Source organism: Sminthopsis crassicaudata, chromosome 6 (genome assembly GCF_048593235.1).
Source record: "Sminthopsis crassicaudata isolate SCR6 chromosome 6, ASM4859323v1, whole genome shotgun sequence".
NCBI lineage: Eukaryota > Metazoa > Chordata > Mammalia > Dasyuromorphia > Dasyuridae > Sminthopsis > Sminthopsis crassicaudata.
This window is the reverse complement of record NC_133622.1, coordinates 107,326,536-107,354,046: the sequence shown is the minus strand read 5'-3', so window position 1 is coordinate 107,354,046 and position 27,511 is coordinate 107,326,536. Positions and strand designations below refer to the sequence as shown.

At 33.3% G+C, this 27,511-nt stretch overlaps 1 protein-coding gene across 1 annotated transcript in view; it reads right to left on the bottom strand.

Annotated features, from left to right (window-relative positions):
- FAM149A (family with sequence similarity 149 member A) overlaps positions 1-27,511 on the bottom strand; it is a 72,952-nt gene that overhangs the window by 10,086 nt on the left and 35,355 nt on the right. Inside the window, 10 exon segments of the mRNA XM_074275389.1 lie at positions 1,206-1,433; positions 2,389-2,492; positions 9,715-9,869; positions 12,201-12,391; positions 13,192-13,341; positions 14,465-14,590; positions 16,841-16,910; positions 16,913-16,982; positions 17,972-18,110; positions 20,771-20,881. Coding sequence (XP_074131490.1) covers positions 1,206-1,433; positions 2,389-2,492; positions 9,715-9,869; positions 12,201-12,391; positions 13,192-13,341; positions 14,465-14,590; positions 16,841-16,910; positions 16,913-16,982; positions 17,972-18,110; positions 20,771-20,881 — 1,344 coding nt within the window.

Sequence of the window (27,511 nt, the reverse complement as noted above, 5' to 3'; positions counted from 1 at the left end):
ATGCCAAGGTTGTATATTGTCACACTAGTTATTTATTTTATAAGCAGAATCCATCCTGCAAAATGTCTGGCTGGATGAATCAAAAGCCAGGATTAAGGCTTCTAGGAAAAATATTAACCATTTCAGATAAGCTGATGATAGCATTCTGATAGACAGACAGTGAAGATGAATTAAGAAGTCTTTTGATGAAAATAAAGAGGAGAATGTAAAAGTTTGCTTGGAGTTAAAGATTAAAAAAAAACTAAACTCATAGCATTTGCTCCCATCACTTCCTGACAAATAAAGGGAGAAGAAATAAAAACAGTGTCAGATTTTATATTCTTGAGCTTAAAGATCACTGTAGACAGAGACTACAGCCATGAAATTAAAAAAAAAGTCTTGCTCCTTTAAAGGAAAGATATTGCAAATTTGGATGACCTATTAAAAATCAGAGTTTTCACCTTGCTGATAAAGATCCATATAGTAAAAGGTATGTTTTTTTTTTTTTTTTTTTCCCAGGAGTAAAATATGACAATGAAAGTTGACTTGTAAGGAAACTTAAACACCACAGAAACTGATGCCTTCAAATCGTGCTGCAAAAACTTTTGAGAATCCCTTGGACAAGGACAAGGAAATCAAATCATCCAATATTTAAAGAAATTAATTTTGATTATTTATTGGAAGAACAAATACTGAAACTGAAGCTTAAATATTTTGGCCACAAAATGAGAAGATAGGACTCATTGAAAAAGACTGAAAGATTGAAGGCAAAAGAAAAGGATGGCAGAGGAAGAACTGGATAGATAGTATCATGAAAGCAATGAATATAAGTTTGAACAAACTTTGGGAGATAATGGAGGACAAAATGGCTTGGTGTCTAGGGTCACAATTGGACATGACTTAAAAACTGAACAAAAACAATCAAGAAGCATTTATTAAAAACCTATTATGTGCCAAGTACTGTGTTACACATCAGGATGCAAAGAAAGACATCCCTGCTTGCAAAGAGCTCACAGCTTTTTGGAGGAGACAACATGCAAACAATAATGTACAAACAAAATATATATAGGAAAAATTGGAATTAATCTCAGAAGGAAATCACTTAAGATTTCAACTCCTTCAAGATAACATCTCAATTTTTTTCTTTCTTCAACCCTGATGGGGGAAAAAAAAATTTTTTTTGTCCAAATTGATATTCAGTTTAACAATAAGGAAACAAGACTTACAGCTTAGTGCCCCTGAGAACTTTATCATTGTGCACAGTGGAGGTTTTTGATTGATGCAGATCTGAAGAGAGAGATGGCAGCCTCCTGTGAGCAGGTGTTTTCCTTGCAGATGTAGATAGTGCCCGAGAAGAGGAGAGAACACTGGGTTCTGAGATTTGTCCCAACCGATGCCGGGCTGAGGAGAGAACACTGGACCCTACAACCATCAGTCTGTCCTCTTGATCGTACCTAGGAAGGAAACTCAAATTATATACTGCTCCCATCTAGATCAAAGAACCCATCTAGAAATGTTTTTATTGTTTACTAATAAATAATAACAACAACAAAAACCAGTACCCAGAGGGTTAAGTTAAAGGGCATGTGCTCCATATTACTTTCTTCATTTTCTCCATATGGATTTCATGAGAGAGAGCCCCTAAGTCTATGTCAGGTATCAGTTGCCTCCACTCTTCTTGGCCCATTCTTCCCTGACACAGGTCTATTATTTTATGTTATAAAACTGAATTCCATAAGGGTAGCCATGGATTAAGAGCCATGAGAATAGGAGTTAGGAGGTAACAGAATTTAGGTGAAAAAAAGAGAATTGGATTATAGGATTAGACTAGACCTGAGATTAAGCTTTATTTAATGCTACAGACTCCTTTTTTCAGTTTAAGCCTGTGGACGCCTTCTCTAAAAGTTATTAAATGCAAAACATACATTGTAGTATTACAAAGCAAACATTATATTGAAATAAAGATGCATATTTTTTCCCCTCTCCAAATTCTTAGATCCTGTGAAATTCATTATCCCTGGACTCAGCAATTTCTCTAAGGTTCTCCAACAAATTCTATGAGGTCATGAAAACATCTGAGTTTGGGTTCTGGTACTATCACTAAATAGCTGAGTAATATTAAACAACTCTCCAAACTTCCCTGATTTCATTTTTCTTTATCTGTATATTAAATTAAATGGTTTTTCAAATTCTGTCTAACTCTGACATTCTACACCTCTTTGGCCTTAGTCACAAAGAAACACATGCAGACATAAGTTTGCAGTACTTTACAATCTCCCAAATTATGTTTCTCTCAATCAGGAAGTTAGGCATATTTGTTATCCACTAAATAGTAGCTCTCACAGTCTTCCTATCCCCAAAAGCCTTAGGCACAGGAGAATGGAGACTGGGTCATTTTTCCATACTCACAGTGTCCTGTCTCCAAAATGGGTATGCCTTTGTTGAAGAGGTTTAGCTTGAATTGTCATCACACCATTTAAATCATTGTAAAAACTACTGGATAAGCGATGGCTCTAAAGAAAAATGTAAAAATGAAAGTCTTTATAGTCATTATTTGTCAGCTTCTTAAATTGATATGAGCAAAGGTAAGAATAGTCTTATATGAATAAGGCTTATAGTCTTACATGAATAATAATAATATATGAATAGTGGTGAAGAGCCATTCTACATTTAATCAGACTAGTCCTTAGATAACAAACATCCCATTGCTGAATTTTCCTTGTAGCTTTTCTATTTCAAGGGAACATGCTAGAGTTTTTGCTCTGAAGATCTAGTCTTTTAGAGAACTAGAGTCCCATACACCATGATCCAGGATAAGAGTAGGTCTGTAGTGGAGGTAGACTTCCCCAAAAGCTAAAACTTCAAGGGACTCTAGTGGGCATGGTATGGGTTATTTGAAAGTAGGATATGGAAAAGGGGGAGTGAGATTGGATAAGAATCAAACACAATGGGACATCAGTTCCAATCACTATGAAAACTGATGAAATCTTAAATATGCCCAAGTATCAAAAGACTGCAATTTCACAATAATATTGAGATGAATAAATTATACCATTTGTTGTTCAGTTATTTTTCAGTTATGTCAGACTATTCATGACCCTATTTGGGATTTTCTTGGCAAAAATACTGAAGTAGATGTTGTTTTTTCCTTTTCCAACTCATTTTACAGTTGAGGAAGCTGAAGAAACAGGGTTAAGTGACATTCCCGAGATTGCCCAGCACTTAGTAAGTATCCAAAGTTAGATTTGACCTCAGGAACATGTTTTCCTGATTATTGCCCCAAAACTTACACTTATTCTTTGCTAAAATATGCCTTTTCCATAAAATTATCAGAAGAATAATTTAATAGATATATAACAGGATTTCTTAACATTCTTTTTTTAGTTCAATGATCAATTCAACTCTTCTATGCTGGATGTCTGTGCAAAAGGAAAAATAAGAGTTTAGGTTGGCAATAATAGACATTTAAAAAATCAGATTTAATTCTTTGAAATAAAATTAGCTTAATTGCAAATATTTACATTTTAGATGATTCTATTGATGTTCAACATTCAGTTTTTAATAGATCATTTATAGTTAACATAAAAAATAAAATAAAAATATACTTCTTGAAAGTTTGTAATGTACTTTGCAAATATCTCATTTAATCCTCACAAAGTACTGTGGGATTATTTTAATATTTCCATTCTATGACATCTAACTCTCACTCCATATGCAAAAGAATTAATTGATTAAAAACTAGAATTAGAACTATTTTGCATTTTCTTAATCCCTGATCATTCATGTGCCAGACCTGAGAGAGCTGAGTTCAAACAAATCTGACCTCAGAGAACTTACTAGATAAGTAACGCTGGGCAAGTCACTTAACCCTGTTTGTCTCAATTTCCTCATCTGGAAAAAGGGAATGGCAAACCCCTCCCATATCTTTGTCAAGAAAACATGAAATGGAGTCACAAAAAGTTGAAAATGGCTAAAACAAACAACAACAACAACAACAACAACAACAACAAAAAAAAATATATATATATATATATATAAATATATATTTATATGTGTGTGTGTGTATGTCTGTCTATATACACAAATGTATATATAATATACATATACATATACATATATTCGCACATATCATTTTACATATTTTTGAGATCAATTATTCTCTGGGAGGAGGCAGAATTATGTAGTCCAATGGTATCAAACTTAACTTGAAATGGGAGCCATTAAACCATACATAATAAGGCTTCAAACTGCAGCTGGACTTAGAAAACCACATATGGTCATATATTTCTTTCTTTCTTTTTTTTTTTTTTATTAACACATTAACATCACGAAGAAGGCACATTTTAATCTATTTTGGGCTGTTCTTAGAACTTTTGTGAATCCTACTTTAACAACACTGCTGTAGTTAATAAAGAACTGGTTGGGGAACTAGGTAATCTGAATCTGCTACTAATAGACTAGCTATATATTCTTACACAAGTCACTGTAAGTTTTAGAATTTTGGACAACGTTTAAAGAATATAAGTTGAAAAGGAGTTACTGACTTTTATTACTAATGGGAGTTTCCTACATCAAAGAGAGGATGGGTCCAGGTCCAGGACTCAATACTCATCTCCTGCAATATTTGCAATGTAAAGACAGTAATGTGGCAGACTAGATAGAGAGCAGGTGTCAAAGATAGGAAGACATTCTAGTGCTTGGGAAGACAACAGGTATCTAATAAATATTTATTGGCTGACTGATTGACTGACAGGGGTTCAAATCCCACTTCTGACACACATTAGTTTTGTAACCCTAGACAAATTATTTTTAACTTAAGGTTCATGAGTTTTTATATGCAACTATCAATCAATCACTTTCTCTATATATATTTATGTGTATGTTCTTTTTCAAATTTCAATAAAATTGATTTTTATTGTAATACTATATAATTCCTATATATTTCATTATAATCCCATATATTTTATTTTATTCATTATTGTAAAAAAAAAGGGTCCATAGGCTTCGCTAGACTGCCAAGCTAAGAATAAATTGCTGAAAAGGTGCCAATCTACATTTTTAAGCCTAACTGGGAACTTTTTAAACAGAGACAAAATCACAATCCTCATCAAAAGAAAATTTTAAAAATACAAAATATAAATAATTTACAGAAACATTCTGAATTGGCAGGATGAGACAGTTGTATAATTGCTATTTGCTTTGCTTTTAAATCCCCATCTTCTTCAGGTCTACCTGCTTTACCAAATGTTTTCAGTTCTTTCCCTATTCTGTTTTTAAACCTCATTTGTTAGATCCTCATATTAATTTTGCAGCAAAGCAGATAACAATGCAATACAAACAATTAGGGCAACTCTAAACCTTTGCTTCTTATGACAATGCCTTTATCTCTTGGCTAGTTCTCAAGCTTGGTCACCCACCAGATGTCATCCTACTCCGTACTACTGAGGAAGTCACAGAGTTGTGCTGATGAGTACATAATTCAGATTATTTACATCCACTTTCACTCTTACTGGTGTATGGCAATCGCTTCAAAAATTCTTCCCTGATTCAGTTGTATGCACTCCACAAAAGTGATTATAAAATTTTACTCTCTTTTCCAACTCTCTATTCTTCCCTCACTCAGCTTTTTCAGCAAATGACTGCCTTCTACTTAACTGATAAAATTAAGGCTATTCTTTATGCCTTTTATCTCTCATATCACTTATTCCATATCTAAAAAATCACTCAATTCTTTCCTCAATTTCCAAGGAAGCTGCTTTCAATCCTTTACATAACAACAATTAATAGATTATTGTAATAGAATTTAGAAAGCACATTAAAATATTATTTCATTTTATTCCCACAATAATTTTGAGATAGAAGTTATTATTATCTACCCCATTATACAAATGAGGAAACTGAAGCACAGAGCAATTACATAAACTAAATAATAAATAATAATCTAAAACTGGATTTAAATTTAGTTCTCCTGACTTCAGGTCTAGAGTTCTCTCTATTGAATTATCCAGCTGTCCCTATCCCACTCAGCCTTTCTCATCTCTTTCAGGAACTTGCCTTTCTACCATTCCCTCTATCATCATCTCCTTTTGAATCACTGTTTCCCTACTACCTAAAAATGTTATACAGTCTTCCTCATCTGTAAAACATTTTCATTTGACATCCCTTCCAACCATTGTCAATTATTACTTCTTTTCACAGACTAAAGAACGACAAGAGTTATTTATTCCCACCAAATTCCCTTTGTCACCTCCCACTAAGTTCTCAATTCCTTGCAGTCAGGTTTCTGACCCTAGTAATTAATAGAAACTGCTCTCTTTAAGATTACAAATGAGCTCTTATATTACAAAGCCAATAGCTTTTTCCTCAATCTTTTCTGAAGATTATTGTGATGCTGTTGACTACACGTTCTACTGCTTGGTTTCCATGACAATATTCTCTACCACTTCTCCTTCCTTATATCTTTTCCTTTATGAACTTTTTTGCTGAATCTTCTATCTCTTGCCCTCTAAGCATACTTTATTTGACCTTAAGACTCTGTTCTGGGTCCTAGTTTCTCTTTATACTCTCAATTAGTGATTTCATTTTCTCCCATGGGATCAATTATCATCTATGTGCATATGACTCCCTAATTTATAAACCCAGACTTTCAACACTAGTCCCACATGGCCAATTGCCTGCTGATTCTCTCTAACTAGATTTCTCATTGACATATCAAATTCAACTGTCTAAAATAAAATATCATCTTTCTAAAAATGCCCTTCTACCAAACTTTTCTGCCAAGAGCCATTGCTCAAAGAGCATTTCTCAAAACCTGGGTTCTTACCCCAAACATTCTTGATATTTCTCTATCTCAGGATACTCAATGTATCCTGTCAGCTCCTAAGACAGGTCCATTCTATCTCTGTAATCCAATTATTTTCATTTCCTTTCTTTTCACTCTTGTATCAACCAGCCTAGTAGCATAGGTTCTTATCATCTTTCACCTTGACTATTGTGAGTGACCTAATTAGTCTCCCTGTTTCTAGTAGTTTCCTTCTTCAATCCATTCTACCCAAAAATAAAAAAATAAAAATAAAAATTCTTGCTAAGGCATAACTATAATTTCCCCTTCCACAATCTTTATTAACTCCTTCTTGCTTTTAAGATCAAATACAAATTCTTTGGCTTAACATATAAAACCCTCCACATTAGAAGACACCTACATGTTCCAAGAGATGGAGATGAGGGAAGAGTATTACAAACATGGGAGGATAGCTTGGGCAAGAGATAGATATAAAAGTGGAAAGGGGAGAATTAACATGTTGTAAAAAAAATTAAAAGCAACTGTAGAAGTAGAAGTATAATCCACTTGGAATGCTGGCCTAGAGCCAGAGGAGTTTGGATTTTAAACTAAAGGCAAAAAAATACCACTATATGGCACTGGAGAAGGCTTTGGGAATATGAATTAAGGAGCTGTTTGGAGAAGACACTGAAAGCAAGAACACCAGTTAGGGTCCAAGCAACCACTAGGGTGGCTTGATGTGATTAGAGAGAAGGGGATGAATATGAGAGATGCTTAAGAGGTGGAATGGATAAGACTTGGGAAATTATTGGATATTAGAAGTTAAATGAGAGACAAGAGTTAGAGTGCCTTATAAGTGGTAAATCTAAGTAACTAGAATAGTACTACTCCTTACAGAACTAGGGGGATGTCGAGTGGAGGATAGAATGCATTCTGCCTTTGATATATTGGGTTTGCAATGCCTGTAGAACATAATGATGGAAATGCACAATACCTTTAGAAGTATGTTACTGGAGCTCAGGAAAAAAATAATTCTTTTGAATAATGTGATATTCACATGCATAGTTGAATGATGTAGTTGAATCCATAGAAGCTGATAAGATCACCAAGAGATAGAGTGTACAAAGTAGAAATTTCTAATATTTTTTGTCATGGACCTTCACAGAAATATGATGAACTCTATGGACTCTTTCTCAGAGTAATGCTTTTAAATGCATAAAATAAAATATGCTGAATTACGAGGGAAACTAATTCCATTTAAATATAGCTATTAAAAAAGAATTTTAAGAACAAATTCACAGATCTTAGGTTAAGAACTCCCATTACAGAAGAGAGCAAGGAGAGGGCCTAGGATAGAGTTGGACTTGAAGATTAAAATTCCCCCAAAAAAATGGCTGTGAGCTAATAGCAAAGTCATGGAGTTGGAAGATATTGGCCATAAGTGTGATGTTAAAATTGATAAGAAGTCAGATCATATGTTGAAGCTAAAGAAAAGATAGAAAAGGATATAGAGGAATTTTGAAATGCAGAAAAAATGGAAGACACAGGAGCTCACAATAGATGCTTTCACTCTTTTTAGTAAAATAGGAGGTAAGATCACCTGATTTAAAAAAAAATTAGGATGGAGATGGAAGTGAAGATTTGAAGTTTTAAATAGAAGCTAGAAAACAAGATTAACACAATAGACTTTGGGCAGGCATGATAACAAAATGACAACATGAGATAACAAAACAAATGTGTAGTAGAACATTATTATTGCATGGCCTCCTCTAGTACTATTTAATTTCTTGATAAGAAAAACAGAAGAGACATGTTATATCTCCGAAGTAGCAAGGAAGAAACACCATAAGGACACGGAAATAAGGGATTAAAGAATAAAAAATGGTGCTTTGCTGAATGGGATCTAGAGTCAGGAAGAATCTGTTCAAATCTGGCCTTGGACACTAGCTGTGTAATCCTGGGCAAATTACGTAACCTCTGCCTAGATTAGTTTCCTCAACTGAAAAATGGGAATCATAATAACACCTACCTCCCAGGGCTGTTGTGATGATCAAAGGAGAAAATATTTGTAAAACATTTGGCATGGTAGCAGACACATAGTAGGCACTGATATAAATGTTTATTCGTTTCTCACATCTTTATTACTCCAAAATGATACAAAGTCAATATAAAAATAAAGCATTTTCCACCTCTCTCCCTAACCAAAGCAAAGAAAGAAACAGAGAGACCATATGTCATAGTAGCTGTCCTTGGAATAAGACCTAGGTTCTACTACCAACATTTAATAGTACTGTGATCATGGGCAATTCATCACCAGTCATTCTGACTTATGTTTTGCCACTGAACTTTAAAGACACTAGAGGACAGAGTGAGCTGATGACTTTGCACAGTGCTGCTTCACTTACATTCAAGACATCACCCTCTTGATATCATTGGTCCTCTTCAAGAACAAAGCATGAACAACAATTTTCAATGCTCTGAGACTCAATTTCCTTCAATTAGGAAATGGGGATAATAAATCATGCCTGTAGTTCCTACCTCACAAAGGTGAGGTGTGAGACTTGATAAAATTCTACAAAAGTACCATGTAATTATTGCTATTAAATGCAAACCTTAAAATTAGGAAATGTTTTTTCCTCCCAGATCTACTAGCTATATGACTTTGGACAAGTCACTACAATTCTCTGGACCTCTAATCCATCATCTGCAAATTGAATTAAATGATCCTTATGGTCAATTCTATCTCTCAAATATGCAACTCTATAGTCTTTGTATTATTCAATCAAGAAGAAAATTTCTTCCATTGTTTTTCAAATATATATAGACAGAATTCAGTAAGATCCTATATTTAGATCTGATCCTTCTGGGAGATGATTCTAAAGAAATGATCTCAACTGAAGAAACTAAGAAGTTTTCAGGACAGAAGAATAGATTTGAACAGAAAAGTATCTGACCTGAGATGGACCCAGATGAGAACCCAATGACACACTGTGGGTTTCAGAACCTCTGGAAGGGGGAACACTTGATGGATTGGGTGGAATACGAGAACTTGGGAGTTTTGCCAATTTATTTTCAATTGTCTTCAAGTTTTCTCTCTGTTTACTTCCTCCTGTAACAACATTAAGTGTAAATAACTATTCAAAACCACAAACAATTATTCAGTATATGCAATGCAATTATGTAATTTTAAAAGTTCTTTTATGAGAGAATTGTCAATTTTCTCTTTGTTAGCAATAAAGAATCAAACTAAAATTTTTCATTCATGATACCACAAAGTAACATGAGTCCCCTCCTCAGTCAGAAGAGAAAAGGTACCAAAGTAGTCAAGGAGCATTCAATTCAGCCCAATTCAATGAATACTTATTAAGCACCTGCTGTCTACAAGACTTTGTGTGAAGCACTGGACACATAATAAAGTGATCCATTGTGCTTTTATTCACTCATTTCAAAGGGCAGCTAGGTGGCACAATGGATAGAGCACTCAGCTTAGAATCAGTAATACTATTCTGGAACTGATACATAGTCAAAGTATAGGAAGAGACAGTTTTCAGATGAAAAAATCAAAGCATATAAAGGCATATATAGGCATATAAAGAAATGTTCTAAATCATTTTTGATTAGAGAAATGCAAATTAAAACAACTCTGAGGTAACACTGAAGTGTTGAATACCTATTAGATTGATTAATATGACCCCCCAAAAAATAATTAATTAAATATTGGAGAAGATATGGGAAAATTGTGAGATTAATGAATGCACTGTTGGTGGGATTTTGTACTGATCCAACTTTTCTGGAAAGTAATTTGGAACCGTGCCCAAAAGGCATCCAAATTGTGCATGCTCTTTGATCCAATGATACAATTACTAGGTTTGAATCCCAAAAACATCATAAAAAGGGAAAGGAACTTATATGTACAAAAATATTTATAAGCAACCCTTTTTAGTGACAAATTATTGCAAAATGAGGGAAATTGGAGAATGTCTGAATAAATTGTGGCATATGAATGTAATGGAATACTATTTGGCAATAAGAAGTGATGAACAGGAAGATTTCAGAAAAACCTAGAAAGACTTGTACAAACTGATGCAAAGTAAAATGAATAGAACCAAGAAAACATTGTACACGGTATCAGCTACATTCTGTGATGATCAACGATGAATGCCGCAGCTCTTCTCCACGACAAAATAATCCAAAACAAGTACAAAGGACTCATAAAGGAAAATGCTATCCATATTCAGATAAAGAACTGATGGACTCAGAATGCAGATAGAGACATGTTTTCACTACTTTATTGTTCATAGTTTTTTCCCATATCTGTTTCTCCTTTCACAACTGTGACTAATATGGAAATATATTTTACATGATATATCAAATTGTCTACCATTTTTGGAAGATAGGAGGGGAGGGAAAGAGAAGAAAAATGGAATTAAAAATCTTGTAAAAATGAATGCTAAAAATGATCTTAACAAAATTGGGAAGAAAGAATCAGGAAGATTCATCTTCATGAATTCATAATCAGTCTTGGACACTTAATAGTTGTTTGACTCCGGGCAAGTCACTTAATCCTGTTTCCCTTAGTTTCCTCATCTATAAAATGAACTGAAGAAGGAAATGACAAATCATACTAGGATCTCTGACGAGAAAACTCCAAATTTGCTCACAAAGATTGGGCCCATGACTGAAAATGACTGAATATGAGCAATAACAATCCATTTTTTAAAAATTGGTTTGATGTATGGTGAGGCCATAAATTATGCATAGCCTGTCTCTGTGGGGATCTATTTTTCTCCTTCTAGAGGGGAAAATTGAGAAAATTAGCTTTTTTGATACTAATTATATACAATTAGTCATCAAAATAGTTTTACTATGATTTATAATTATTCATCATGTCAATTTTTGTCAGCCAACCAAACATATTATTTTTAAAATTATCACTGGAAGCTGGATAAACAATAAAGCCAGGCACAACTTTTTTGACAAATACATTTCTTGAATTGTGTTTTATTACAACTCCTCCAGTGTTAGCAACGATAGTGAACAAAATAATAAGTAAAATTTTCTCTCATTAAGAAAGCTTAGGAAGTAAGCTTAGCTTATTTTGAGGGAAAAGAATGCCTTCTTATGTAACATAATAATGGGATTTGCCTAAGTAAGTGCCTAAGTAAGCTTAGCTTACTTTGAGGAAAAAGAAAGCCTTCTTATGTATCATAATAATGGGATGTGCCTGAAACAGAAACTAAACCGAGCTGGGAAATAATCTTTGAAAGTGTTTTTATGTGTGTGTGTGTGTATGTGTGTGTCTGTGTATGAAATATATATATATATGTGTGTGTACATATATTTGTATACAGACACACATATACATACATGTATGTATGTATTGGTGGATTGTTGTTTGTTGTTGTTTTAAAGTCTTACATAAAGAATATTTCTCAAGTACCTCCAGGGCTAGTTTCCCATGTTTTTCTAACCAAATCTTCCAACATCTCAACCACATTTCTCCAAGCATGATCAAACACTTCGGCAGCTGCAGCATCTTTGATACAGTCCTCAGGAGAAATGGGAGGGATACCATGTTTATTCCTTTGTTGACTGACCATAGCATTCTTGGGTTCCAGACTTTCATTATCACTTAAAAGAAAAATGAGGAGATTCTTGTTACTAAATTCAGTCAATTTTTGTTAATAAAAAAGTTCCCTAATGAAAATTATTATTAAAAGGGTCAAACATGCATTTATTTCACAACTAATTTGATTATGTATAAATCACAGATTGGTAGTAAACTAGTTATCTTAGGATTAAGTAAGGCATCAAATGGGGAAGAAAGAGATCATAAGATAATAATAATTTTTAAAAACCTTCACTATTTCATTTCTAAGCATAACAAATTAGAACCATTCCTATCTGTAATGCTACTGCCTTTCTTCTGAGACTCTCTCCAATTTACCCTGTATATATCTCATATGTACATAGCTCTTTGCATGTTTTCTTCCCCCATGAGAATGTAAGCTCCTTCAGGGTAGGAATTGTTTTTTCTAGGGTTTGGCTAAACTTAATAAATTGATTTATTGAGCATAATGAATTAATCCAGTTGGGAGGGATCTTAGAGGAATCATTTAGTCTCCTCAGTTTACACAAGAAGAAATCAAGTTCAGAAGCTAACTGACATTTTTCAAGACACAGTTTGTTGGCCAGAGAGACAGTATTACAACTCTAGCTTGTGATCTTTGTAATATCCCTTTGTTAAGTTACTTTGCAAAGACATTTGCCCAAAAATTTGACTTAAAATCCATGAGAGTTTCAAAAAGGAACCTTAGGAATTTGAGAATTATAGCATCAATCAACCAAGCAAAGAAATTTGAAGACTTAAGTTCAAGCTAAATAATAACACCCTTGAAACTTCGTGTATCTTAATATAATGCTCTACTTACAGTTCTTTTTTGTCAAAAGCAAAATACTCTTCAATTTCTCCATCCATATCGTAGATCTCTTCTTCTAGGAATGAAGCAGTTACATCAGAAACAACAGAAGAAATCCTTGTGAAATCTTCTGGGACAAGCTTGGAGCCTGAGATGCACAGCCTATAATCACCAAAGATGATAACCATTGATTATACTCAGGAAGGTGCTCCAAAAATTCCAGGCCAGAACCTAAATGATTATGGCTAACTTCAACTTCTGTTGAAATAACATAATTCCAAAAGAAAAAAAATCAGTCAAATCAAAATGCATTTTTAATAAATAACTGTGTTTTAAAAGAAATATATATTAATAAATGTATATTTTGAAGAAAATAATATACCTTTAAAAATAAAATAAAACCAGAACTTCACTCCTCAAAAAATAAAATCCTCTATATACAATGTTCTGATATGTTGGTCTGCCAATAGTTACTGAATGTCATCAGCTTTGATTCCTGAACTGACTGAGATGATCACGAGTATGATAAATTATGAGGGGGAAAACGTTTTAAGAATAACTCATAGAAACAGTGACAGAGTGAAGAAAAGTAATGTGACAGAAACAGAATTATAAGCCCTCAACCTCATACAAATTTAGTTTTTTTTTTTTTTAAAGTAATGAAATCAGCATCAAGACTTGATTGGCTCAAGTAACTAAAGACTCAGGCTATTGTTATGTCTTTGTGTTCATTTAAGTAGAAAGAGCCATAAGGACCTTTGATGCTTGGCTAGCAAAGCAAATGGACATTTCAGAAGCAAGGGAACATCATTCATCTGAATCAACTCAGTGTGTCCTCAATATATATCCTTGTTTAATATACTATCCTTCCCCCTTGACTAAATAAATCTCCTTTTGTTATATGTTGACTGATTTGTGAGTGTCACATCAAACCCAAACTACCAGGAAGCTGGCCTCAGTCAGGCTCAGTCCAGAACACTAGGATAATAGTATATGCAAAGACTACAATAATATAATGAACAAAAAACTGAGATAATCATAATTACAATTTTGACCACAGAAAATAGATGATGAAATACATTTCTCTCTTACTGGTGTCAAGATGAACAACCACAGAGATGAGATGATGAGCGATTGCTATAAGGTACAACCTTTTTAGGTTGCCTATATAGATTCTTAGTAAAAAGGACAGCTCTGTGACAGGGTAGAGGAGCCACATCCGAAAATCACAAGGGCAACTCAGAAAGCATCAATAAAACTTAAAGAAAAAAAAAAGGAGACATACTCTTTGAGATTGTTATTGCTTTCACAGAAATCAAGTGAAGACTTGGTATGGACAGAGCTAGCGGTATTGCTTGGAAAATGTTGAAAACCTTCATCTGTTGGAAGCATGAGTTGTTTTCCTAGAACCCTGTGAAATAAAAAAATTAGATAATAATGGCTATTAATATAACCACAATAAGAATATCATTCTGAATTTTTAAGAATAGAGTGCATGGTTATATAGTGGAAAAAATGTTGAGAAGAAAGAACTTTTTTTCCGATAGGATTATATTTTTAGAACTAAACTAGACTTTAGAGTTCCTCTAGGTCATCTAGTTCATCTAAGTTCATCAACTTCATCTAGTTAATTAAGTCCCTTAATTTCCTCATCTGAAAAAGAAGATGAGAAGTTAAGGAACTTAACTAACTTACAGTCACACAGCTAATATGTAGCAGGGACAAGAGCTGAACTCAAATTCTCTCATTCTAAATCCAGAATTTTTCCTGCACCAAACACTGATACAAATATAAGATTTAAAAATAAGAAAATATAAGAACATACATAAAAGTCACATACTTTTAAACATGTATTTACATTATCCAGATATATATTTTGAAAATAAAAAGCTTTAATTTAAAAAAAAGAACATGTAATTACAACTATCACACACAGATGTCACTTTAAAATTTACAAAGGACTTTATATCTCATTTGAACCTCACAAAACCCATAGGAAGGTAGTGCCGTTTTTATTGTCTCTTTTGTATGATGGGAAAACTGAGGGAGACATAGCTTAAATGACTTGTCCTATGTCACATAGCTAACAAGTATCTGAGGGAGGATTTGGATTCAATTCCTCTGACATTAGATCCAGTGCTCCAACCATTGTGCCGCCTAGATATTTTTGGATATCCATTCATTGACCCTTTCTATGTCCCTAACTATTTGGAATTACACTACCTATTCCATGTAACACATTGGATGGAATAGGGTAATTATAAACATATTAAATTAGTATCTACTGAGTTCTCTTACATATTTCTATCATGGGACAGAGTAGTAGTGATGGAGTTTATAATAGTATGAAGATATGAACCTTAATATATAGACAAATAGGCTATTCGAATATCTATCTATCTAGGTAAAGAAAAATAGCATTCTGGACAATGAAAATTAGTTTGCAAATTCATTTCTTTCCAATTTGGCCCAGCTTTTTTCCCCATGGTTAACTTGCATCTGTTATACAGCATCACTATGTATTTATTTATTATCTATTATGTGTCAGGCACTGTGCTAAGTATTGGGAACTCAAATACAACTAATAAAACATATCCACGTATGGGAATGCTTTTTCCCCTGCTATAATATAAGCCCACTGCAGGCAGGAACTGTTTTCTCTTGCCTCTGAATCTTCAGTATCCTGCACTGTAATAGTACAGAATAGGAAGTTTTGCTGATAGATGTTCATGTATCATAATATAGAATGAAGGCATTTCCAGATGATTAAGCTTTATTTTCCCTTTAGGGCTAGAAGAATATTAAATACATAGCCATCTGAGGACTGAGGGCAGAAAACTCTCCCTTTGTGAACTTCCTATATTCTTTAACTTCAGTTTATTTCTTCATACTGACCTCTTCTTCTTAAGTAGGAGATTCATTATTATGATAAATATAATTTTGTTCTAGATCTATGCCTTCCAATCAAGGCATTAGGTGGACTGTATAAATCAATGGTGGCAAAGTCAAAAAGAAAGGGACTACTAAACCATAAATAAGGATTACTACAGGGACATATTGACTTAGAAAACCACATAATAACTTTATGTTGTATGTTACAGCCAGTTGGTGGTGAAGTGGATAGAGTGACAGATGCAGAATCAGAAAGATCTGAGTGCATATTTGGACTCAGACACTTACTATGTGATCCTGGGCAAGTCACTTAACTCTGCCTCAGTTTCCTCATATGTAAAATGAACTGGAGAAGGAAATGGCAAACCATTCTGGTATCATTGCCCAAAAAAACCCCAAGTGGAGTTAAAAAGAGTCAGACATGACTGAAATGACTAAAAACAAAATGTTCTATTTGAACTTTATTTTATTTTGTTAAATAGTTCCCAAATGTATTTTAATTAAGATGCACTTGGTAATATGGCTGGAAGTATGTTAGACCTCTGCTCTACATTACTTAAACATACACATACATTACATTATAAATTAATACTACACTGAATACTACAAACACAATTATGCTCTACATTAGTACAACACACACAATTATTTAGATATTTCAATATTTCCTAAAGTTTTGCAATAAAGGGAACAATTTCTAGTGTCATTTACTGGCTGATAGGGTTCTTTCACTAATGTTTCCAAGGACCCACCCCAATATTTCTCTTACCTGAGATGAAGTGACCTTCTAGTCCACTCTTGACATTCTGCCTGCAGATTCTGGCAATGAGGACTGATCTTCCTTCAAAGAGCATTTCATCCACCTCTCGGAATAACTGCTCAACTTTTTTTGTTGTAGCTTTATCAAACTCCTAAAGCAGCAACACAAATGAAAGTCTGTTTGCTGACATTTTCTTAGGAAAGAAGTATTTATAACCTGAAAGTATATTTGAATTTAGTAGGGATAATAATTTCTTAAAAGATACCACAGTCACCCTTAAGGGTATACCCAATTCCTAATACAAATGCCAATGATACAAGTTTATCTTGAAATTTGTGAGTAGATTGAGACAATTTGAGTCTTGCATAGACATCTAGAAGGAATTTAGGAAGTCATAGGATCCTAGATCAGAAGCAAAAGGAAGACCATTTAGTGTATCACTCTCATTGTCTAGACTTCTAGATGGCACTAGAGGCAGAATACTTAACCTGGAGTTCAAACTGAACTCAAATCTGACTTCAAATAACTATTTAACTGTGTGACCCTAGGCAGGTCACTTAACTACATGTGTCTCACTTTTCTCCTTTGAAAAATTGGAATAAAACAGCACTTACCTTCCAGGGATGACTGATCCAAGGATAAATTAAATGATACTTGTAAAGGTTTTTGCAAACCTTAAATTGCTATATAAGTGGTAGCAACTGTTACAAAAAAGGAAGCTGAGGGCTGGGGAAGTTTAATGACTTGGACAATATAATAGAAGTAGTATGTGCCAGAGCTGAAACCCAGTTACTCTAATTTCAGAGCTCATGTTTTTCCCACTGTATCATGCTGCCTCAAGTTCTGCATTCAGATCATAAATGAAAATTTAAAAAGGGAATCACCATTTTCCAAGCACATACTTTGTGCCAGAAATTATACTAGATGCTATACAACAAATATTATCTCATTTGATCCTCACAATAATCCTGTAAAATAGGTGCTATTATCACCAGCATCTTACAGGTGAGGAAACTGTGGCAGACAGAGGTTAAATGACCTACCCAGGGACTGAATCTGGGAGCCTCCCTCCCTCCAGGGTCAATGCACTATACTACCCCACTTTCTCTAGGTAAGTTTACAAAATACTCATCAACATACATCATCTGTCCAAGAGGAGACTGAGCTTCGTTCAGTAGACGCACTTCTTTCAGTAGTAACACTCTGTATTCCGGACCAAGAATTATTCAAGTCTGTGGGGGTGGTGTTCCCACTCGACAAAAGAGGTGAAACAGATTCACTGGAGAAATTAAAGCAAATGGGCAAGAATAACATTTAGAGAGAAAAGGAATGCATTGGATAGCTTTGTTCTTTTTGTGGCTCATTTCTTTTTTTTTCTTTTTGTCTTTATATGAGCTCATTTAGCTATCAAAACAGATATATCTGTATCAATCTGCAATCTGAAATTGTAACTCTCTTCCATCTTCCACTTAAAGATCCAATTCTTCATCATAATATAGAAGTGAACTTATAAATCCATACCAACAGGGGACAAACTTTATCAGTGTTCTAGCAAGCAATAGATATAATGTATATGAGTATGATAAAGTTACTGTGTGTCTGTAATCTGAAATGATAACAACTTTGGTTAATTTTAGGACTGGTTATCATTAGGCAACAGTGAATAAGGCTTGTCAGCTACAAGCAATCCATGAAAAAATAACATTATGGGAAAGAAACTATTCTCAGAAAGTAGATATTTACATGGATATGTGTGTAAAATTATGTATCACATATACTCTAAAAAATTCAGTTATTCAAAAAAAGTTGAGCATTTAAAAATTTATTACTTGATAATTAGATTATATATGTGAATGTGTATGAATATATATACCAAATTATAGAGATTATATGTTTCTTATATATTTCTCAATAATCAGTCAATTAGCATTTATTGGGGACCTATTATGTACCAAAGGTTGTGCTAAGTGCCCAAGAATACAAAAACAAAACAAACCAAACAAACAAACAAACAAACAAAAAACCCTAAAAAAAACCCCAAGGAGTTCACAAACTGGGACGTATGTATACATTGGCTAGACAGGATAAACTTCAAATAATCCAAAGAAGGAAAGCATTAGAAGTAAGGGGGATTAGGAAAGACTTCCTGTAGAAGTTGGATCTTTAGCTGAAATTTGAAGGAAACCAGGAAATCTAGAAAACAGAAATGAGAGAAAAAGCATTCCAGGCCTGGAGATGAGCCAGTGAAAATTCTTGGTGTCAAGAGGCATGTGTCATGTTCCAGAAGCAGCAATGAAGGCAGGACCACTGGCTCAAAGAGTGCAGGCAGAGGAGTAAGGTGTAAAAAAGAAGAGAAAGGCAGAAGGGAGCCAGTTTATGGCTTTCAACAAAAAATATTTTATATTTGACACTGGAGGATTATATGCTCATATGTAACCTAGTTACCGAGGAATAAATTTTTAAAAGTATTCAATCCTTGTTTTATATTCCTGTATATGTATACCTAATCCTAGACCTATATCTATATCCATATCTATAGTTTGGATATATCTACATATCTACATTCATATTTTTATATCTATCAGTCCACAACTATATTATCCTTATCCATCTACACATATACCTCCAGATCTACAATTATAATGAAATACAAGTCACTTGTTCTTAATCTTTTTGTGACATTGATCCCCTTCTGTAGTCTGGTGAAAGGGGTATCCCTTTGGAACACCATTTTCAGATGTACAAAAAAAAATCCATACAAAGGAAAGCAGTTATATTGAAATATAATTAGAAAATTATTTTTCACTGACTCCTAGTTAAGGATTCCTTGTCTAGATTTAGTTTATTTTGTCTGTAGTTGAAAGGCAGGTTTAGTTGGTACAGTAGTGGTCTCAAAGCCAAAAAGATCTGCCTCTGATAAATATTGACTGTGTGATCCTGACTAAGCCACCTTACCTCTCATTGATCCAAGCAATCCTCTAAGACTATAGATTGCAAAGAAAATTCCAACCAACTTTGGCAAAATAGTTTCTGCCCCTTTGAGTGCCTTCCACCAATTAAATCACCAGTCTAGTCCCTAAAGACAGAATTAGATTTGAGACTATAACCTTTCTAGGCCCTAATTTTCTCATTTTAAAAATGAAGGTATTGGACTTGTTGATTTCTGAAGTCCATTCCAAATATCTATCTGTGAGTTTCAGAGAGGCAGTATGATGTAAAAAATGAAAAGCTGGTCTCTGAGTCAGAAAGATCAGGGTTCAAGTCTTGCCTTGACAGATATTGAAATTGCAAATATGACAAAGCATACACAAATATGTCTCCCTCTCTCTGTCTTCTATGTACATATACATATACACATAGATGCATTGTGTATATATATATGTAAATGTGTGTGTCCATCTACATATATATGTATATGCATGCATGTGTGTGTATTACACATGGTTAGATATTTTATTTATATATACACATTTTAAATATTGTATATGTGTACATACATATATACACAAAATATCCAATTAATATATGTAACATTTGAGTACAATATACATATTTATGCAAATAAATATAGTATACTATATTATTACTATACTATACTATACTATACTATACTATACTATACTATACTATACTATACTATACTATACTACTATGCTATGCTATGCTATACTAATAATCCAACCACCATAGTAGAGTACCTACCATAGTATTCTATACTACACTGTATTGTGCTATTTTTATATTTCTAAGATTTCCTAAAAGTGTTGTCAAAGTTTTCTGATTTAATAGCTTTATAATATTTTCTAAAGACTAAGAAAATACTCTATGATGCTTTACTTTTATACATGTAAGGCCTCCACCTAATATTCTTCCCTACCACATAGTCAGCACACATTTCTCCATTCTGAATTCCATAAGAAATCATAGGGTTATTCTTACCACTTATAATTATGAATGGCCTCCTGCACATTTTTGGTGAAATGTTTAGGAAGAAGGTCCTTACTCTTCACAGTAAGACGTTGCTCTCCAGGTCCTTCAGTCAATCCTTTTCTGGGAAAAACAAAAACAAAACAAAACATAGAAAAAAAGAGGAAATGGACATTAATATATATACCATCCTTAAGAATCTTTATTTCCAGAAAATCTAATTACTGTGCATTTTGTGATCAATTTACAAATTCTGATAGAGAAGCATTTCTTTACATATGTGCTTCTCTTGCTTTTTGTTAATTTTATATTTAAATACAAAATGAGAGAAGAAAAAAGGACATTTCCATATATACAGCAGAATATAGAGGATTTAATATAAATCAACAAATTTCCATTCCAACTGTTTATTTTTGTAAACCCATGAAATAATTAGTACATACCATTTTTGAGGCTACCTACTTTTCTAAGCTTCCATTTAAGTTTTCTTTTGTTGCACTTTTAATTTTATTTTTTTCCTCCCTTCCTCCTCACCTCATCCTGGAGAAGGCTACAATTAAACATTAATATACATGTATATGTAGACATACATATACACATATATAAATACACATACACCTGTGTGTGTGTGAGTATGATCATACTGTACAAATTTCTACTTGTCAACTTTTTCTCTGAAACTAGAAAGTATCTTCCTTTGTAGGTCCAAGTATTTTCATGTTTTTCTACAATCAACTAGCTTATCATTTCTTATATTCCATCACAGTCATACAACACAACATTTTTAGCCATTCCCCAATTGAAAGGCATCCACCATTTTAGGCAATCTGATATGTGTAAGATGATATCTCTTTTTTCCCTATGTATCATTTTTAATTGAAGTTTTTTATTTTCAAAACATAAGCAAGAATAATAATTGTGTTCCAATTTCTCCCCCTTCTCCCTTCCTCCCCTAGATGGCATATAATCCAATATATGTTAAACATGGTAAAATATATGTTAAATCCAAAATAGTAATAAATATGTCTAAATAGTAATACATATTTATACAATTATCCTGCTGTACAAGAAACATCAGATTAAAAAATTGAGAAATAAAATAAAATTCAAGCAAACCATAACAAAAAGAGTGAAATGCTGTGGTGTAATCCACTCAGATGGCTTTCGTTATCACAAGAATAGGCCTGAATCAGTAAGATAATATCTCAAAGTAGTTTTAATCTGTATTTCTATAATCAGTAATTATTTAGAACATTTTTTCACATTACTATATATATTTTGATTTCTTCATTGAAAAACATCCTCTTCATATCCTTTGACCATTTGTCAATTGAAGAATGCTTTTTATTCTTAAAAATTTGACAAAATTCTTTGCATATCTGAGAGGTTGTCTGTGGAAGTTTTCCTCCAATTTTCTACTTTACTTCTAATTTAGTTTAGTTGATTTTATTTGGATAATAACTTTTAAACAATATTGAAATCATACATTTCTCCCTCAATTCTCTACATCTCTTGTTTCTTCATATATTATTCTCCTACCCATGAGCCTGATAAATAATATGTTTCATAGCCTTCTGATTTTCTTGTGATACCTTCCTTTTATCTATAGTATATATCCATTTTATCCTTATCTTAGTACATGGTTTAACATAATGGTCTATGCAAATTTTTGCCAAACTGCTTTCATGCTTTCCCAACTATTTTACCAAATAATGATTTCTTATCCCAAAAATGTAAATCTTTCCATTTGTCACACACAAGGTTACTATAGTCCTTTACTATTGTGAAATGTATGTCTATTCTGTTCCACATATCTACCTTTCTATTTCTTAGCCAAAATTAGATAGTTTTGGTATTTACCAACTTATAATTTAATTTAAGGCCTAATATTACTGAATCTCCTTCTTTTATATATTTTTTTCATTAGTATCATGGAAATTCATGACTTTTTATTCTTCCAAATGGATTTTCTTATTATTTTTTCTAACTCGCTAAAATAATTTTGTAGTAATTTCATTGGAATGAGGAGTTTTGCTGTGATCATTCCACAAGAATATTCATCAAGCAAAAACAAAAGCATGTTTGAACAACAAAAAAAAATGAAGTTTATATTCAGCAAGACACTAAGACCTAATAGAATAAAAGTCTTGTTCCTCAGACATGTGAGTTTCCACTAAATATCAAAAACTGAAATGGTATTCCCAGGATGGGTTTGATCCATTACACCATCCCATCCCAGAGTTAGTAACCCATACTTGATAACTCTTTCATTAGGAAAGGTATGAAGCTGATTTCATGACTAGATGTTCTCCCATTACTTTTCAGGACTCCCAGCATAATGTAGTTGAAATCAATTAATCAAGTGATTAATCTATAAGCATGTATCAATTGCTTGACTATGTACCTGGCACTGGGTTAAATATTAGAGATGGCAAAAACATCCTCCCTGCAAAAACATTCAAGGAGATCATACTCTAATACAGGAGACAACATGTGGTATTTTCAGAAAGACAAATAGGTAGCTCAGTGAATAGAGTGCCAGATCCAGAGTCAGAAAGACCTGGGGGTTCAAATGTGGGCTCAAACACTGGTCAACTAATTTCTACTTGCCTTAAACCACTGGAGCAGGAAATGGTTAACCTACTACAGTATCTTTGACAAGAAAATCCCACACAAGCTCACAAAGAATCAGATATGACTGAGCAACAACAATTTCAGAAAAGGCACTAGCACCTGGGGAAATCATGAAAGGCATTCTGTGAAAGGCAGGTTTTAAAGCAACTCTTTAAGGAGGTCAAAGCACTAGGAGGTCAAGATGATGAAAGAGGGTATTCCAGGCATGGAGTGGGTGCAAACACACAATGAAGAAGAAGTAATGGTAATTAGGCCAATGTGAACAGTTGAATCATATAGTGTTGTGTCAGGGAATAAAATATAACATGACCGGAAAGATACAAAGGAAAAAAGGCTTTAAATGCCATATAGGATTTTTCAATTTGTTCTTAAAAGTAACAAGGAGTAGGATAGCTCGATGGCAGGGTGGATAGAACACCAGCCTTGAAGTCAGGAGGACTCAAATTCAAATACCTCAGAAACTTAACACTTTCTAGCCATGTGATCCTGGACAAGCCACTTAACCCCAACTGCCATGGGGAGGAGGGGGGAGAGAGGAGGATTGAGATGGGGGGAAGGGAAAGGAAAGAGGAAAAAGAGGTAACAAGGAATTTTCTGCAAGGTAGGAATGGGGAAAATCTGGTCAACTCTAAACTTAGATTAAGATTTTAGTAGCCTTATTAATTTTGTGTGTGATTTTGAACAGTTGCTTAGCCTCTCTGGATGTCGCAATTTCCTTGTCTATAAAATGAAAGGCTTAGATAAAATCTGCAAATTCTTAATATATTATATATTAAGATAATTGTATTGTATATTATATATTATATAATAATATTGATATTAAACATATACGCACCAAGTGGCATACCATCTAAATATTGCTTATTTTTTATCAAAATATTGATATTGCTTAAAAATGAAAAGGGAGAACTCACCACTAATGAAAAGGAAGTTAGAGCAATAATTAGGAATTACTTTGCCCAGCTTTATGCCAATAAATTCAATAATTTAAATGAAATGGAAGAATACCTTCAAAAATATAGCTTGCCCAGATAAACAGGTTAAACAATCCCATTTTAGAAAAAGAAATAGAACAAGCTATTAATCAACTCCCTAAGAAAAAATCCCCAGGACCAGATGGATTTACATGTGAATTCTACTAAACATTTAAAGAACAATTAACTCCAATGCTTTATAAACTATTTGAAAAAATAGGGAATGTCCTACCAAATTCTTTTTATGACACAGACATGACACTGATACCTAAACCAGGTAGGTTGAAAACAGAGAAAGGAAATTATAGACCAATCTCCCTAATGAATATTGATGCTAAAATCCTAACAAAATATTAGCAAAAAGATTATAAAAATCATTCCCAGGATAATACACTATGACCAAGCAGGATTTATACCAGGAATACAGGGCTAGTTCAATATTAGGAAAACTATTAGCATAACTATGTCAATAACCAAATTAACAAAAAATATATGATCATCTCAATAGATGCAGAAAAAGCATTTGATAAAATAAAACATCCATTCCTAATAAAAACACTTGAGAGTATAGGAATAAATAGACTTTTTTTTTTAAATAGTCAGGAGCATATATTTAAAACCATCAGTAAGTATCATATGTAATGGGGATAAACTGGAACCTTTCCCAGTAAGATCAGGAGTAAAACAAGGTTGCCTACTATCATCATTAATATATAATATTGTATTAGAAATATAGCCTCATCAATAAGACTTGAGAAAGACATTAAAGGAAATAGAGTAAGTAATGAGGAAACCCAATTATCACTCTTTGCAGATGATATGATGGTATACTTAGAGAACTCCAGAGATTCTACTAAAAGGCTTTTAGAAATAATTCACAACTTTAGCAAAGTTGCAGGATACAAAATAAACCCATATAAATCCTCAACATTTCTATACATCACCAACAAAATCTAACAGCAAGAGATACAAAGAGAAATTCCATTCAAAATAACTGTTGATAGCATAAAATATTTGGGAATCTATCTACCAAAAGAAAGAAATTCCATTCAAAATAACTGTTGATAGCATAGAATATTTTGTAATCTATTTACCAAAGGAAAGTCAGGAATTATATGAGCAAAATTACAAAATACTTTCCACACAAATAAAGTTAGCTTTAAATAGATGAAAAAATATTAAGTGCTCTTGGATAGGCTGAGCAAATACAATAAAGATGACAATACTCCCTCAACTAATCTATTTATTTAGTGCAAATCAATAAGACTCCCAAGAAACTATTTTAATGACCTAGAAAAAATAATAACAAAATTCATATGGAAAAACAAAAGGTAGAGAATTTCAAGGGAATTAATGAAAAAAAAATCAAATGAAGGTGGCCTAGCTGTACCTGATCTAAAACTATATTATAAAGCAGCGGTCACCAAAACCATTTGGTAGTGGCTAAGAAATAGATTAGTTGTTCAGTGGAACAGGTAAGGTTCACAGGACAAAACAGTCAATAACTGTAGCAATCTAGTGTTTGACAAACCCAAAGATCCCAGCTTTTGGGATAAGAATTCATTATTTGACAAAAACTGCTGGGAAAACTGGAAATTATTATGGCAGAAATTAGGCATGGACCCACACTTAACACCATACACCTAGATAAGATCAAAATGGGTCCTTGATTTAGGCATAAAGAATGAGATTATAAATAAATTAGAGGAACATAGGATAGTTTACCTCTCAAACTTGTAGAGGAGGAAGAAACTTGTGACCAAAGAAGAACTAGAGATCATTATTGATCACAAAATAGAAATTTTGATTATATCAAATTAAAAAACCCTTGTACAAACAAAACTAATGCAAACAAGATTAGAAGGGAAGTAACAAACTAGGAAAACATTTTTACAGGTTTACAGGTTTTACAGGTTTAAAGGGTCTGATAAAGGCCTCATTTCCAAAATATATAGAGAATTGACTCTAATTTATAAGAAATCAAGACATCCTCAAATTGATAAATTGTCAAAGGATATGAACAGACAATTTTCATATGATGAAATTGAAACTATTTATACTCATATGAAAGAGTGTTCCAAATCACTATTGATCAGAGAAAGCAAATTAAGACAACTCTGAGAACCCACTACACACCTGTCAGATTGGCTAAGATGACAGGAAAAAATAATGATGAATGTTGGAGGACACTGATGCATTGTTGGTAGAATTGTGAATGAATTCAACTATTCTGGAGAGCAATCTGGAATTATGCCCAAAAAGTTATCAAACTGTGCATACCCTTTGATCCAGCATTATTACTACTGGGTTTATATCCTAAAGAAATACTAAAGAAGGGAAAGGGATCTGTATGTGCCAAAATGTGACAGCCCTTTTTGTGGTGGCTAGAAGCTGGAAAATAAATGGATACCCATCAATTGGAGAATGGTTGGGTAAATTGTGGTATATGAATGTTATGGAATATGATTGTTCTGTAAGAAATGACCAACAGGAGGAATACAGAGAGGCTTGAAGAGACTTACATCAACTGATGCTGAGTGAAATGAGCAGAACCAGGAGATCATTATACACTTCAATAACAATACTGTATGAAGATGTATTCTTATGGATATCTTCACCAAAGTGAAGATCTAATTCAGTTCCAATTGATTAATGATGGACAGAATCAGCTGCTGCCAGAGAAGGAACACTGGGAAATGAGTGTGAACAGTTTACATTTTTGTTTTTCTTCTCAGGTTATTTTTATCTTCTGAATCCAATTTTTCCTGTGCAACAAGAGAACTGTTCGGTTCTGCACACTTATATTGTATTTAGGATATACTATAGCATATTTAACATGTATAAGAATGCTTGCCATCTAGGGGAGGGGGTGGAGGGTGAGAAGGGAAAAGTCAGAACAGAAGTGAGTGCAAGGGATAATGTTGTAAAAAATTACCCATGCATATGTGATGTCAATAAAAGTTATAATAATTAAAAAAAGAAAAAAAACAGCATGGAAAAAAATTTATACTCTTAGAGATGAGTATGGGATAAGCACTAGGTGTAAATAACTTTCTCAGAGGCACACAATTAATATATATTAGACGCAAGATTAGAACCTAGGCCTTTCTGTATGAGGCCAATTTTCTACTCATTACATCATGCT